This window comes from Podarcis erhardii (genome assembly GCF_964252035.2).
Source record: "Podarcis erhardii genome assembly, chromosome: Z".
Lineage (NCBI taxonomy): Eukaryota > Metazoa > Chordata > Lepidosauria > Squamata > Lacertidae > Podarcis > Podarcis erhardii.
In genome coordinates, this window is record NC_138504.1 from 35,841,747 (window position 1) to 35,857,130 (window position 15,384).

Genomic DNA, 15,384 nt, shown 5'->3' on the forward strand with positions numbered 1-15,384 from the left:
GGTCATTTTACCTTTACCTTCAGAGCAGACGCATTGAAATTAATGGGCCTACTCTGAGTAGGGCAAGCATTGGATACAACCTATAATTTTAAATTCTGTTCATGGTTTTTATTGTAATGTATATTCAGATGTTCATTCAAGTCACTTGTCTCTGGGCCTAACCTACCTCACTGGGTTGTTGTTGGGATTGAATGAGGATAGAGAGAGCCATGTACTCCAATTTGAGCTCCTTGGAGGAAAAGGTGAGATAAAAATGAAAAAAATAAAAAAAGAATAATGCTTGCAATATCAAAAGAATCATAAAATAATAAAACAACATTGTTTGCACACACACACACACACACACAATATAAATCAGCCAAAATACAAAATAAATGTCCTTTAACGGTGGTTCTCAAACTTTTTTCTCTGGGCCACACTTTCAGAATAAAAGTTTGCTCATGCCACACCAAATTTTATATTGATAAATACACTGGAAAACAAAAAGAAACAACTCCTGGCAGTGTTTGATTTATAACATAGAACACAAGTACTTTATAATATGATTATGGGACATCCAGAAAGTATAAATCAATGCAGCTACGTAAGAACATGAATCATTCTCACAATATGGCGATTCTGGATCACAACTAGGATTGTCCTCCGTATCACTTGATACTCTTGCTCTCATTTTGAAAAGATATCCGTATTCTACTAATAAAAAATATATTATTTTGACATTATACTATACTATTCTACACTGAAATGTTAAAATGTTTATTTGATTGTCCTTGAATATTCCCACCACATTTGCCATCCTCTCCTGACCAGTGGCAGAGCATACCCCACCAGCACCCGGGGTGGGTATACTCTGGGCAATAGGGTGGGGGGTTCCGGGGGACGGGGCATTTGCATCCTTCTTAGCTGGAGGGACGCAGCAGCTCTGTGCCCAGGCTCTGTGCTGCTTTTAAGTCAGTGTGGAACCTGTAAGGGCACCCTTGCAGCCTTGGGTCCCAGCATCAGAGAGGGGCAGTGCTGCCTCTCCAATGCTTCGGGACTGCACTGCACAGCCTGCCTGGCTGTAGCGCCCTGTAAGCCCAGCATCGCTTTGCAATAATTGCAAAAATGACGCTGGGCTTGCAGGATGCATGAACTCTTGCAGTCTTCTCAGGCACCCTCCAGGCTCCAACAGGAGGGTGACTGAGGAGGAGGCAACAGGCAAGCATCATCCCCACGCTGCTTTTGCGAGCAGCGCTGGGCTTGCAGGATGCCTGAGCTGTTGCCTCCTCCTCGGGCGCCCTTCTGCTGGAGGGTTCCTGAGAAGGACACAAGAGCTAACCATAGGCAGGAATGCCCCCCCCCAAACCACGCCCGGTGCATTGGCACCCCAGCAACCTCCACGCTATGCCTCTGCTTCTGATACACCAGGCATTCCATACCCTTTGAGAACCACTGCACTAAGCACATTCATAGCAAAACTCTGATTAAGAGAAAATGGGGAGGGGGGGCAGATTCTTATCTAAAAATTAACGTTTTTCTTCCCCTCCCCTTTTCATTTACTTTTCCAGAAGCGCTTCAGAGGCCAGTAGCATCTGAATTTGAGCCCCAGGGCCTAAGTGAAGCCGTCCGCTGGAACTCCAAAGAGAATCTGCTTTCGGGTCCCGGAGAAAATGACCCCAACCTTTTCGTTGCCCTGTATGATTTTGTAGCAAGTGGAGACAACACTCTCAGCATAACTAAAGGTAAGAGATATATGTCAGGATCAGACTACAAAGTGTGTATGAGACCAAGTGTGCGTCCAGAGTGTCATTATTTTCATTCAGAACAGTGCTTGTCCAAAAACAGCGCATGGCCTGAAAGGACAAACTATGGGGAGGGCATAGGGAACAAGCAAACTCAGGCACCAAATCCCAAAACAGTAGCTTTTATAATACGTAACCAGACAGAATTGAAGGAGGTCAATGAGGTTGGTATTCCAGTCTGCCTTCTATCTCTGCAGCAGCCTGCTGACGGACTCCCTCCTTTGTTCATTCCATCTATATGAACTTCCAATTTGATGCTGAGCTGAAGTCCAGGTTCTTGGTGCTAGTGCTAAACTCGAAATAGTGTGTCTCTGGTGACTTTGAAGGAGCATCTTCTCTCAGTATGGGCCTTGAGATCAACTTTGGTCTTGCTCTGAGATGAAGATGTGTGGTGTTTGGAGCTGCCTTGGAAATGGCACCACAGTGGTTCTCCCTGCCCCCCCATCACTTCTCTTCATGCAGAAGTTTTAAAACCAATTTCTAGGTCCCATTCCCCATATCCGATCTGTTTCACACGGATGGCAGTGTGGGAACCCTCTCTGGGAATGGTGGGTGCCTTTTTTTTCATTGGGATTCTTCCAGCGGGCACACCTGGAACAGTGAGGTTAACCATGTCCATGCTGGTTCCACACCAGGGTTAGGAAAGATTTTTCAGCCTGAGACTGGCCCACCCTCCACAGGCCATTTTTAGCAGGTGGATGAGGACACCTATCCAGTAAGTGCCTGGTTTAAGATGACTCCAGGTGGTTCAAAGTTCAAGTTGCAGGAGCAGACAGAGGCTTGCCTCTGATCTCAGTGCTGTAGTCACACAGCGCTAAAATCAGAGGTGACCTTTTGCTTGCTCTTTAAGAGTCAACAGGCAGAGGCTTATCTCCAATCTTAGCACTCTGGGATCACAGTGCTAAGTCTTTGCTGCTGCTTTTTACCATCAAAGCGCAAGTTGCCTCTTGGATCTTAGTACTTAGATCAGAGATAACAGATCTCTACAGCTGGTATCATATGATGTAGGGTGATTGACAAGTGGGCATGTTTTGCCCCAAATGCCCTTGTAGACCAAATTCAAAGGCCTCCTGCAAGATGTGGACCAGAGGTTCCCTACCCCTGATCTACCTGATGACCACTCTTAGCAACCATGTGATAAAGCTTTCTGCAATTGTGACTTCTGGCTTCATAAAAATTGTTTCCAGTTCAAAAATTAAGCAGCTTCAGATTATTTCCCCCTCTGATGCTTTTAAATTTGCATTTGTCTGTTGGGTTTTATTACCACATGCTGCCTTGGATGCTTGCCTGTCCATGTAAAAATAAACACTGTATGTGCTGCTTTTATTTAATCCATTGATCCATCTCTTGGTTATAGTCAATGACCAATATTCGTGTTTTTTTTTAAATTGTTTTAATGGAAAGGTGAAAAGCTCCGCGTCTTGGGCTATAACCACAATGGGGAGTGGTGTGAGGCCCAGACAAAGAACGGGCAAGGCTGGGTCCCCAGCAACTACATCACCCCTGTGAACAGCTTAGAGAAGCACTCATGGTACCATGGGCCAGTGTCGCGGAATGCGGCAGAGTACCTGCTGAGCAGTGGGATCAACGGTAGCTTCCTGGTGCGGGAGAGTGAGAGCAGTCCAGGCCAGCGGTCCATATCGCTGAGATACGAGGGAAGGGTTTACCACTACCGGATCAACACTGCATCTGATGGGAAGGTGAGAGCAGACCCTGGTTGACCTTCCAGGCGTATCTTATTTATTTATTTTACATCATTTTTTTGCTAAAAGCATGCATGGTGGTTAGACCACTACTGTTCTTTCTTGAGCATTTGTTCTGATTCATCTGTGGGACGGGGTTATACGATAGCAAGCATTCATCCTGGTTTGCTCGCAGCTTGCTCACATGTCTCTCCGTTCATTGTTCATTCACTGGTTTGTTTCTGCATCATTTTCCAAACTGCAAAAAAATTGTGTGTTCATGTGTTTGGTATGGCTTTGTTGGGTGAGGGTAGCAAAGCCAAGTACTGCTGGTTTCCAAATGGATCACTGGAAGATTGAAAACCTGTGAAGATGACAAAGGAGATTCTGACTAAACATTGGATATGTTTAGCCTGTAGAGCAGAAGACTGAGAGGTGATACGAGAGCCACCTTCAAAAATCTGAAAGGCCGTCCCATGGGAGATGGAGCAAGCTTGTTTTTTGCTGCTCCAGGGGGCAGGACCTGAACCAATGGATTCAAATGACAAGGAAGTTGTTGTTGTTTAGCCGTTTAGTCGTGTCCGACTCTTCGTGACCCCATGGACCAGAGCACGCCAGGCACTCCTATCTTCCACTGCCTCCCGCAGTTTGGTCAGAGACAAGGAAGTAGATTCCAACTAAACATTAGGAAAACCTTTCTGGCAGTAAAAGGTGTTAAACAATGGAGTGAATTCCCTTGGAAGGTGGTGGATTCTCCTTCGCTTGAGGTTTTTAAACAGAGGCTGGCTATCTGTCAGGGAGCCTAGTTGTGATTTCTGCATTGCAGGGGGTTGGACGAGATAACCTTTGGGTATTCATTTCCTATCAATGTTTGGTTTTTATTATTGTTCTATCTATGTTTTACAGTTCTTGCTTTTAACTATAAGGTGCTTTGAGTCCCATCAAGGGAAAAGGTGGGGTTTAATAACAACAACAACTTTTTGAATATGTTGTAATAATAAATAGCATCTATTATTATTATTATTGTTGTTGTTATTATTATTATTATTCAATTGAAACCCTCTGAGGATGTCAAAATAAGAAACAAGCACTTGTTGCTTTATTGTTGTTTTTATTATTTTTATTACTAGTAATAATTATAATTTATTTTTTTACCTGCCCTTCACAATAAGGTTCCAGGGCAGGTTATAGCAATTTAAAAATACAATACAGTGGTACCTTGATTTGCATACATCTTGCATAAGTTTTGGATTACAAACACGTCAAACCCAGAAGTGCGGGTCCCAGTTTGCAACCTTTTTTTGGATTAAAACCCATTTTGGGGGGATTACGAATGTGGTTTTTTTGGAGGCCCCATTGGTGAAAGCACGCCTTGGATTACAACCTGTTTCAGTCTACAAACGGACCTCCAGAACGTATTATGGTTGTAAACCAAGGTACCACTGTACTGAAAATATTTTACGACAAATTACAGTCACAAGAACCAGGTTAAAGAGGTATGTCTTCAGCACAGGACACAAACTAAGCAGTGAAGGTGCCCTGGGCATCTCTGTGGGGAGAGATTTAGATCTTCCTGCTGACATAAGGCAGTGCAGCATCAGCGACAAGGTGTTCTGCCACTTGTAGCCTGCTCCAGCATTGCGATAAGGCACTCTGTTTAGTCTGGCAGCACTCTCAGTGCCAAGGAATGACCAATACTCGCTATGATAATCAGTTTAGATTTGCGCAAAGCAGGTTAATAGTTTTTCTTTCCCTGGAACTGTTTTAATTGGAATTATTGGGAATGGGTACCAGCAGGATGATTTCATTAAAGCGAACAGCCACTGGCTTACCACCAGGAATCTATGAATTTTCATCCTAATTTTATTGTGAAGGGAAGAGAAGAAGACACCAAGAGTCTCAGCAGGCCTAGTTCTTAAATGATCAATTTCAGCCATTTGATAAAAAATATATATCATATGTCCCCTGGGGGATGGAGATGGTAGTGGGGAGAACAGACGGTGCAATCCTTCCCGCCTGCTGTCTGGGCTTTTGTGGCTTTCCAAGACTGCTGTCTCATTTCTCAGTTTGCTGGCAGAATTTAATATCTCACAAGCTCTTCCAGTTAGATCAGCAGCTTTGGTGTTGTGTCTCTGTATGTGTCTGTGTAGAAAGAACCACACTGTGCCACTGTCTCCATCTCTTATAACATTAGCACTTGTGGACAGCCAGTGAAGCTGAATGTTGGAGGTTTCAGGAAAGATAAATGAAAGTACTTATTCACACAGTGCAAGGTTAATAATTGCAGCACTTAACTCCCACAGGAGTTTGATGGCTCTAAAAGAGGATGTGACAAATTCATGGAGGAGAGGGCAATGCATGGCTATTAGCCACTGTAGTTATTCTCTGCCTCCATGGTTGGAGGCACAAATGTTTCTCATTGCCAGTTGCTGGAAACCACTGGAGTGCTCTTGTGTTTGGATCCTGCTTGTGAGTTTCCCATGGCCTTCTTGGTTGGCCACCGTGAGAGCAGGATGTTGGACTTGATGGACCATTGGTCTGAACCTGGTGTAGGGCTCTTATATCCCCCCCCCCAGGTTGGAAGCAGTATGAATACTTCTTCTGAATACCAGTTTCTGGGAATCACAAGTGAGTAGAGTTGCTGCTGCACTCAGGTCCTGCTTGTAGGTTCCTGTTGGGGCGTCTAGTTGGCTTCATTGAGATCAGGGTGCTGGACTAGATGAGCCATTGACCTGATCCAGCAGGCTTTTCTTATGTTCTTACAACTGTATCAATATATATTCAGCCCCCTAGACCTTTCTGTCCAGTGCTCAGAACTCTCCCCAGGCCACACTGCTCTTGTTTTATACCCCAAGTGGTGATGCGGGTGGTGCTATGGTCTAAACCACTGAGCCTCTTGGGCTTGTCGTTCGGAAGGTTGGCAGTTTGAATACGCAACGAGATGAGCTCCTGTTGCTCTGTCCCAGCTTCTGCCAACCTAGCAGTTCAAAAGCACACCAGTGGAAGTAGATAAATAGGTACCGCTGCAGCAGGAAGGTAAATAGCATTTCCATGCGCTCTGGCACTTGTCAGGGTCTTCCATGCGCCAGTAGCAGTTTAGTCATGCTGGCCACATGACTTGGAAAGCTGTTTGTGGACAAATGCCAGCTCCCTCAGCCTGAAGTGACATGAGCACCACACCACATAGTCGCCTTCGACTGGACTTAACTGCCCAGGGGTCCTTTATCTTTTACCCCAAGTGTTTTTGCCTGGCTGGGCTGTGTCCTTGAACTCTCCAGTTAAAGGATCAGAGAGCTTTGTAGCATGAAAGAAAGATAGACAGATGGTCAAATATCCAGACTGGTTCAAAGGCAGCTTTCTTTTATTCCTTTCGCAAAATTTGGTATTGTAAAAAGAACAACAACAACAACAACAAAAACCCACCTCAAAGCGGTTTACAAAAGAATAAAAAAATAAAATTATTGGTAAAACAGATCATGAAAATCAACCACAAGCTAAAAACCAGATTAAAACATATGTCAACATTCTGCATATCTAGGCAGGCTTGTCTAAACCAAAATGTTTTGTAAGAGGTATTGAAAAGAGTATAGCAAAGACACCTGCCTGATGTCAACAGGCAGGGTTTTCCAAAGTTGTGGTGCTGCCATGCTGAAAGATTGATTTCTTACTAATCCAAAAGCTTTCTCTGATGCAGCTTGTCCAGGATTGGGGCAGCACTGTTATAAAAAAGTGGGATCAGTTGAGAAGTGGGATCTGATGGGGGTCTAGACGGGAGAGATACTTCATTTCTTTAAACTTTTACATTTACTATTTGCAAAAGCCTGGTGGGGTGAGGGGAGACCATGGAAAAAACGCACTCCAGTGTCGTCTGCTTGGCTCAAAATCTTGGCACAACATTTTTGGGGCAGTCTCCTTTGTGGTCTGCCCAGTTTGCAAGCTCTGATATATATGCCAGGCTCATATATTGCTTATGGGATCAAACCTGGGCTTAGAAGGGCTGTAGCTCAGGGGTGGAGCATCTGTTTGCACCTGTGAAAGGTCCCAGGTTCAATCCCTGGTGTCTTCACATAGGGTTGGGATTGTTCCCTCCCTGAAAACCTGGCAAGTGTGGATAATATTGAGCTAGATGAACCTATGGTCTGACTTGAAATAAGGCAGCTTCCTATTTTTTCAAAATTATGAGAACTGGAATCTTACATACTTCTTAGAGGAAAGGACTTTAGTTCACTGGTAGAGCATCTGTTTTTCATGCAGAAGGCTCCAGGTTCAGTCCCCAGCATCTCCAGGTAGAGGTGGGAATATTCCCTGACTGAAATGCCAGTCAGTGCTGCTGCCAGTCAGTGTAGACAAACCTGAGCTGGATTGACCCAATGATCCGACTCAGCATAAGGTAGTTTCCAGTGAATTTGCAGAGCAGCACATCTGACATCAATATGAAACAGAGCCTTCGGTATTATTGGCTCACTCCTGTGGAATGCTCTTCCAACAGAGAGATTCAAGCAGGCGCCTTCTATATTAACCTTCAAACGTTCACTGAAAACTTTCCTTATGCAGATAATTACAGGAAAACATTTTCCTTTAATAGTTAGCTGGCAATCTGTTTTAATTTGTGGTTAGCTTTTATTATATTACAGTTGCTTGAAACCTCCCTGATGTTGCTGTTGGTTTTATTAAATTGCAGCATGCAATTTATTTATTTTTACAAAAGAATATTTATTTATTTTATTTACTGATAAATATATTTATATACTGCTAAGTCAGTATATTAATTGCCTATATGATAAAAATATAAATATGTAGGAAAGCTTTTAGGAATAACTTGAGAGACTGCCTTATCCCTTATGCACCCCATATATTCTTGTGGACTGCAAGTTCCACAGCTTTCGGAAGACGTCTCTGCAGTAACGCTGAGCATGGCCTTTAGTGTGGCTGCTCCTGTTCTGTGAAACGGCATTTCTGTCAAGAAACGATAGCGGCCCACTCTCTGTACTTCCTGGAAACATTTTTGTTCTGACAGGTTTTCACAGCTGGACAAAGGGGTCTTTTACCATACATGTTCACTTCTTAGGGTTTTAGTCTTTAAAAAAAAAAAGTGTTCATCATTTGTGAGTTGTTAACTTTTTTATTATTTTAAACGTGAATTGCCTTGATATGGTGGTTTGGAAGGTGATTAATAAATTAATTATTATAATAAATTTTAATTGGATGATTTAATTTAGAGATTTAATTGGATGATTTTAATGTATTGGTTCCTTTAACCTTTCATACTGTAATCTTTTCTAACCTTTTGATGATGTTTTATTATTACTATTATTACTATTACTATTACTCTATTTTGATGCAAATATATATTTTGGTTTAAGTTATTTTTAATATTGTATTAGTGCATATATTTTATCTGTGGTTGATATGACCATGGCAGTTGAAACAGCAATAATAAACTAGTAACTGTATAAATATGTACCATGTAAATGAATAAACATGCAATTTTTGTGTAAATCAGCAGCATAATAACAACAACATGGAGTTGTGGTGACTCTCTCTTCCTCTCTGCTTTTGCTCCCAGCTCTACGTGTCTTCGGAGAGCCGCTTCAACACTTTGGCTGAGCTGGTCCACCATCACTCGACCGTGGCAGATGGGCTGATCACCACTCTGCACTACCCGGCCCCCAAGCGCAACAAACCCACAATCTATGGTGTGTCCCCCAACTACGACAAGTGGGAGATTGAACGGACGGACATCACCATGAAGCACAAACTTGGAGGGGGCCAGTATGGCGAGGTATACGAAGGCGTCTGGAAGAAGTATAACCTCACAGTGGCGGTGAAGACCTTAAAGGTAGGTACTGAAACCTGTTCTTCTCTTCTCTCTTTCTACCACTCTTCTGTTTGGTAGCCACTGCCCTTTTAAAGAGGAAAAATTCACCACGTTTAGAAGGCCCCAAAAGGTACAGACTCCCCTAATGAAGAAAGGTTGCAGCATTTGGGACTTTTTAGTTTAGAGAAAAGGTGAGAAAGAGGTGACATGATGGAAGTTTATGAAACTATGCACAGCATGGAGAAAGTGGTTAGGGAGTAGTTTTTCTCCTTGTGATACCTGTGGGAATGCAATGCAGCTGAATGTTGGAAGATTCAGGACAAATAAAAGAAAGGACTTCTTCACACTGCAGAGCACAGTTAAACTATGGAACTCGCTCCCACAGGAAACAGTGAAGGACACCAACCTGGATGGATTTAAAAGTTGACTAGACAAATTGGTGGAGGAGAGGGCTATGAGTGGCTGATCACCCTGATTGCTATGTTCCACCTCCACTGTCAGAAGGTTTGCACCTTCACTGTACTCAGTGGCGTAGCGTGGGGGGTGCAGGGGGGGCCGGCCACACCGGGCGCAACATCTGGGGGTTAGGGTTAGGGGGCGCAAATCCATGAGTTAGGGGGCGCAAATCCACAGGTTAGGGGGCGCACATTACTTGCCTTGCCTCGGGTGCTGACAACCCACGCTACGCCACTGACTGTACTCTCTTTGGTGCGTGGAAGAAACATTTTTGTTTAGGCAGAGCCCTGATATGTAGAATGTTGACCTGTGTTTTATCTTCATGTTTATTTTAATTGCTTTCGAAGATTTAAAATAGTTTCTACACTCTACCTCCACTGTCAGAGGCAGCAGTATTCCTGAATACCAGTTTCTGGAAATAACAGGAGGGGAGAGTGCTCTTGTGCTCAGATCCTTCCTGCAAGTTTCCTCTGCAGGCATCTGGTTACCCAGTGTGAGAAGATGCTGGGCTAGCTGGGCCCTCTTTTTATGTTCTTAGGATTTGCATTTGAACTGCTGAGTTATTTTCCCACCTCTGATTTGTACCCCTAGAGAAGCAAATTCCTCAAGTCGGCTTTGTGGATTCTTTTTTAAAAGCATATGCAGACAGTGACACCTAGTGTTCTAACCATGCAGATTATAAGACTTTGGGGGCGGGGGGGGGGGGGAGAGAAATGTTCCGTTTCTGATTGCTGCAGATATAGCCTCCATTAACAGATACATTGCGCTCCCTGGGCAGGTGTTTTACTTACTTTAAAAAAACAAAAAACAAAACTGTACTTTCATCCAGAAATCTCAGTGTTACCAGGAACAGTATTCTTCAGTCATCAAATGCAACTAGGTAAATAGGAATGTTTTCAAATTCCTCTCAAAAAAGTGAATGACAATGTGCACATCATGGGGAACGCCTTCCACAATCTATTAGTAGCAGTAGCAGCAGCAGTATTTAATGTATATGTATCCTGCCTTTCTCTCAAATTAGGATTCAAAGGAGCTTACAACATTAATAACATATTTATAAAATATGAAACAATAAAAACAAATTAGTTAAAAACAATAAGTAATAATACATCAGAATGTATTGAGTGACAGCAATTAGAATCTAGTTTGCCCAGTGGTCAGCGTTGTCTGCTCCTTAGTTTTCAAAGCTCTGTCTGAACATCTGGTTGGCTGCTGAAAATTGGATGTTGGACTACATGGGCCATTGGCCTGATTCAGCATAAGCTCTTCTTATGTTCTCTGCATCTGATGGAATGGGATCTGTTCTGCAAAGTGCTTCTTATACTGTAATGAAAATGGTTAGTCTTTGGCTCAGTCTGTGCTATACATCTTAAGCAGTATCAGACCCCTCAGTCATGAAACCACCACCACTACCACTCTTAGCTTCTATGGGGAGCTGGAACTGCAGAACTTAACATTGGGGAGAGTCTGTAAGGAAGGTAGTGATCTCTCAGATATTTGGGGCAGGAGCTGTGTAACACACTTTATATGTTATTATCACTTATATATACATTTTTAGGAACATTTAACCCAAATATATGTGAGGGGAATAGAGGGTTTCCTAACAACTTCACATAAACTATGCAAAGGAGGAAGTTGCAGCAGATTCTCCAGGTCTAGTATCTTCAGTTCAGATAAAGGAAAGGAATCTGAACACCCACAAGTCCTTTAGACCTGTTGGTCTGCAATGCCAAATGCCTACTGTATTTCAGCCCTTGACACAGTTCTGGATTGCAGAATTTAATCATGTGAGATATATGCCTCCACCACTATCCCAGTCATGCCATACTGCTTTGTAGCTTTTTTGGGTGGTGGAGGGCAGGCTTGCCATTTCCACGGGTAACTTCCCTCCTCCCGCAAACCACCTCTTCCCGCTCTGGGAAAATGATTTCTCTTAGATGTTTCAGTTATGCATTCTATCGTAAAATCTCCCTGTTTTTCTGAGTCGAAAGCGGGTACTTTGCCACGCTCCGCCGCCAATTCCTAAACGCCAGATAAATACTTAATGAAGGATGACTGGAAGCTGGGACTAAAATAATATAAAGCTGCTTTTTCTTTCTCTCCCTCTCCCCCTCTGTCTCTGTGCAGGGAGAGCTATCAGAGCACTCAGAGAAACTCTCCCCAAAAAGGTGCAGAGCCTGAAATTATGCATGGCTAAAAACACACTTGAAAGGCGGGCTCCTAATCCACCTTCCTTAAATCCGTCAATCTAGTCTTAGACTGCAGGATTAGGGCTCCTTCTTCAAAGGTGTGGAGAATGCCGGGTGGTGTTTTGTTTTTTGTTTTTTTAAAAAACACCTCATATCTGTCTTTAGACACCAGCAGGGGGAGACAGGCCCTTAGCGGTTTCTTTGCAGGGAGAACTCTTGAGAGGTATAATTTGTCTTCCAGAAAAGAGTTTCCAAAGCACTTTGGGCATCCCTTCCCTCCGTCCCTCGCCGTGCCTGCCCCCGCAGCAAAGAAGATCGACACCTTAAAATAATAACAGGAAGGAGGCTGCCTTGGTAGTTTCAACGGACGTCGCTCATGATGAATTATTCCTGCTGCAGCCTATTTATTATCCTGCTTCAAAGTGGCTGGAAGCGACTCAGTGCATCTTGGCAAAGTAGTTCCTACAGAGAGGAAAAACGAGGGCTGGGGGGACCCCGTCCAGTGCTTCGGTAATGTTGAGCTCCATAGGGCCATTAAGTAAGACTTCAATTAGTACATTGCATTTGGCAAGAGAGAAAGAGAGAGATCGAGATCAAGGATATTTGACAACATGATTTGCCTGGAGCAGAATGGAAGGGAACCTCCTTCTGACAATCCTCAATTTAGAACCTAACTTCTCTGACTTTGCAAAAGTTTCCCCAACTTCTGAGATTGCATTTCAGCCTTTAGGACTTGCCTGCAATTGATTGAAACCGCCAGCCTATACCCAGAGATTTGGCTTGGGTTGTTTTCAAATTGATACAGCAACTCTTAGACTTCTTCATGTCTGTGGCCCCATGGTCATGTCAGCCTCAGAAGGGGAGAGTGCTCCTGTGCTCAGACACTGGTTGCTGGGACCTTCTGAATGCAAGGCCTGAGCTTTAAGCCTTTGATATTCCTCTTCTCTTCAAAGTAAAGTAAGATTCCAGTTCTTATGGTTATTAATAGAAGGAATTTAAGGGGGGGATGCCAGAGATTAAACCTGGATCTTCTGCACGCAAGTCGTAGTTATCTTGATTTCAGTAAGGCTTTTGACAAAGGCCTCCCTGATATTCCTGTGAAGAAGCTGATAAAATGTGGACTGGATGAGATAAATGTTAGGTGGATTTTTAGCTGGTTGACTGACCAAATCCAAAGAGTACTCACTCATGGTTCCTCATCATCCTGGACAAAAGTGGCAGGTGGGGTGTCACAGGGTTCTGTCCTGGGCCCATTGTTGTTCAACCTCTTTATAAATGACTTGGAGGAAGGAATTGAGGGGGTGTTCATCTAATTTGCAGATGACAGCAAGCTGGGAGGGGTAGGCAGTGCCACTGAAGAAAGAATCAGGATTCAAGATTACTTTAACTGTTGGAGAAGTGGCTCCAAACTAGAGAAATTAATTTCAGTAGGGACAAATGTCAGCTTCTGGGCTGGCAGGAAGATCCATCAATTTAAGACGGCGGACACCTGGCTTACTTGTAGTACATGTAAAAAGGACCTAGGGGTCTTAGTGGATCACAAGCTTAACATGAGTTAATGGTGTGATGCAGCAGCATAAAAAGCTAATGCTATTTTAGGCTGCATCAAGAGAAGTATCCAGATTAAGGGAAGTAATAGAATAACTTTATTCTGCTTTGGTCAGACCCCACCTGGAGTAATGTGTCCAGTTCTGGGCGCCACAATTTAAGAAGGATAATGACAAGCTAGAACATGTGCAGAGAAGGGCATCCAAGATGATCAAGGATTTGAAGCCAAAGGTCTACAATGTACCGCAGTCTGAGGCCAGAGGTTACTGATATTCTGCAACCTGAAAACATTGAAAACTTCTGGTCTCAGGCTGTGGAACATCAAAAACCTCTGGCCTCAGGTTGTAGAATATTTTGCCCCACAACCATTCCCCTTTTGCAGAGCTTTTGTTGCCTGCATCAAGACAACCAAATCATCCCAGGCCTCTCCATTGTTTTAGCACACAAGAGCTTGATTTCTTTCCCCCCCCCCCAATCCCCCAGGCTTTCTGTGGTCCTACAGATCTGGCCAGGCGCTTGCTCCATTTCCTCTGATGATGTGATGTGATTGAATCCAGCAGCCTGACCCACCTGGGTGCCTCTGGAGGGTCACATTTGAGACATCCATCCTGCAGCTGACGTCGGCCATGGCCTCTTTCCAGCCCCAGCCTTGTGGGAGGCTGAAGATCAGTCAGCCTGGAATCTTTTCATGCCCAATAGGCTTACAAACAAATTATTGCTACTGTCAGGCTTCCCCTGATATTTCATGCATGCTGTGGTCTTCCTGGAAGAGGAGGAAAATGAGGTGTACATCAAGGAGCTAAGACAGAGATTCTGGAAGAGGTTTTTCATTGCATCATAGAAGCAGAGGCAGTGTGGTGTAGTGGTTAGCATCTTTGACTAGGACCTGGGAGAGACCAGGGTTCAAATCCCCACTTGGCCATGAAACTCACTGAGTGACCCTGGGCCAGTCACTTCCTCTCACCCTAGCCCTCCTCACAGGGTTGTTGCCAGGATTAAGCAAGGAGCGGGAGATCCATGTTCACCAGCATAAATGAAACAAACAAACAAACAAACCAGGAAGTCAGAATTCCACAGCAAAGGGTGAAAGGGAATAAGGATGGAGGAGAAACTCAATTCAGTTTGCATTTTAATTTGCACTTTCTGGAACCATGAACAAAACCAGGTGGAAGGTTTTTTCCTGAAATTGCACTTCTCTGAAATTTTCAGTGTGGTTCTCCAGAAAGGTAATGTTTACAAAATGTTTACAAAAATGTGTATATTTGGGCAAAGTGTGCCTAACAATGTATACGTGAGTGAAAATAGCATTTAAAACTTAATATATGACTCGGGTCCCAAATATCTGAGATATTGCCTCCTTTCTTACAGATCATCATGAGTGTTAAGAACAGTGGGGGGAGGGGCTTTTTGTAGTTTCACCTCCCTCAGAAATTTGGGGGAGGGTGGCAGCCCAGGGGAGGACATTCCCTTGTAATAGCCCCTAGGTTGTGGAATTTCCTCCCCATAGTGGTGCATCTAGCACCTCCATTATACAGCTTTCCGAAGCACCTATTTACCCTGACTTTTTGACACCTGAGATGTGTGTTTTCAGGGCCCACCCCATTCCTGTGGTTGTAATATGTTTTAAGTGTTCTGAATTATAAATTGTTGGGACCTGCTAGTGAGGCACAGGTAATAATAATAATAATAATAATAATAATAATAATAATAATAATACAGTGGTACCTCAGGTTAAGAACTTAATTCGTTCTGGAGGTCTGTTCTTAATCTGAAACTGTTCTTAACCTGAGGTACCACTTTAGCTAATGGGGCCTCCTGCTGCCGCTGTGCCACCACTGCATGATTTCTGTTCTCATCCTGAAGCAAAGTTCTTAACCCAAGGTACTATTTCTGGGTTAGTGGAGTCTGTA

At 43.6% G+C, this 15,384-nt stretch overlaps 1 protein-coding gene across 2 annotated transcripts in view; it reads left to right on the forward strand.

The window, feature by feature from the left end:
* ABL1 (ABL proto-oncogene 1, non-receptor tyrosine kinase) overlaps positions 1-15,384 on the forward strand; it is a 124,225-nt gene that overhangs the window by 79,811 nt on the left and 29,030 nt on the right. For both annotated transcript variants that reach the window (XM_081846954.1, XM_081846955.1), the window contains exons 2-4: positions 1,548-1,721; positions 3,186-3,481; positions 9,030-9,302. In XM_081846954.1, coding sequence (XP_081703080.1) covers positions 1,548-1,721; positions 3,186-3,481; positions 9,030-9,302 — 743 coding nt within the window. The remainder of the gene's footprint in view (positions 1-1,547; positions 1,722-3,185; positions 3,482-9,029; positions 9,303-15,384) is intronic.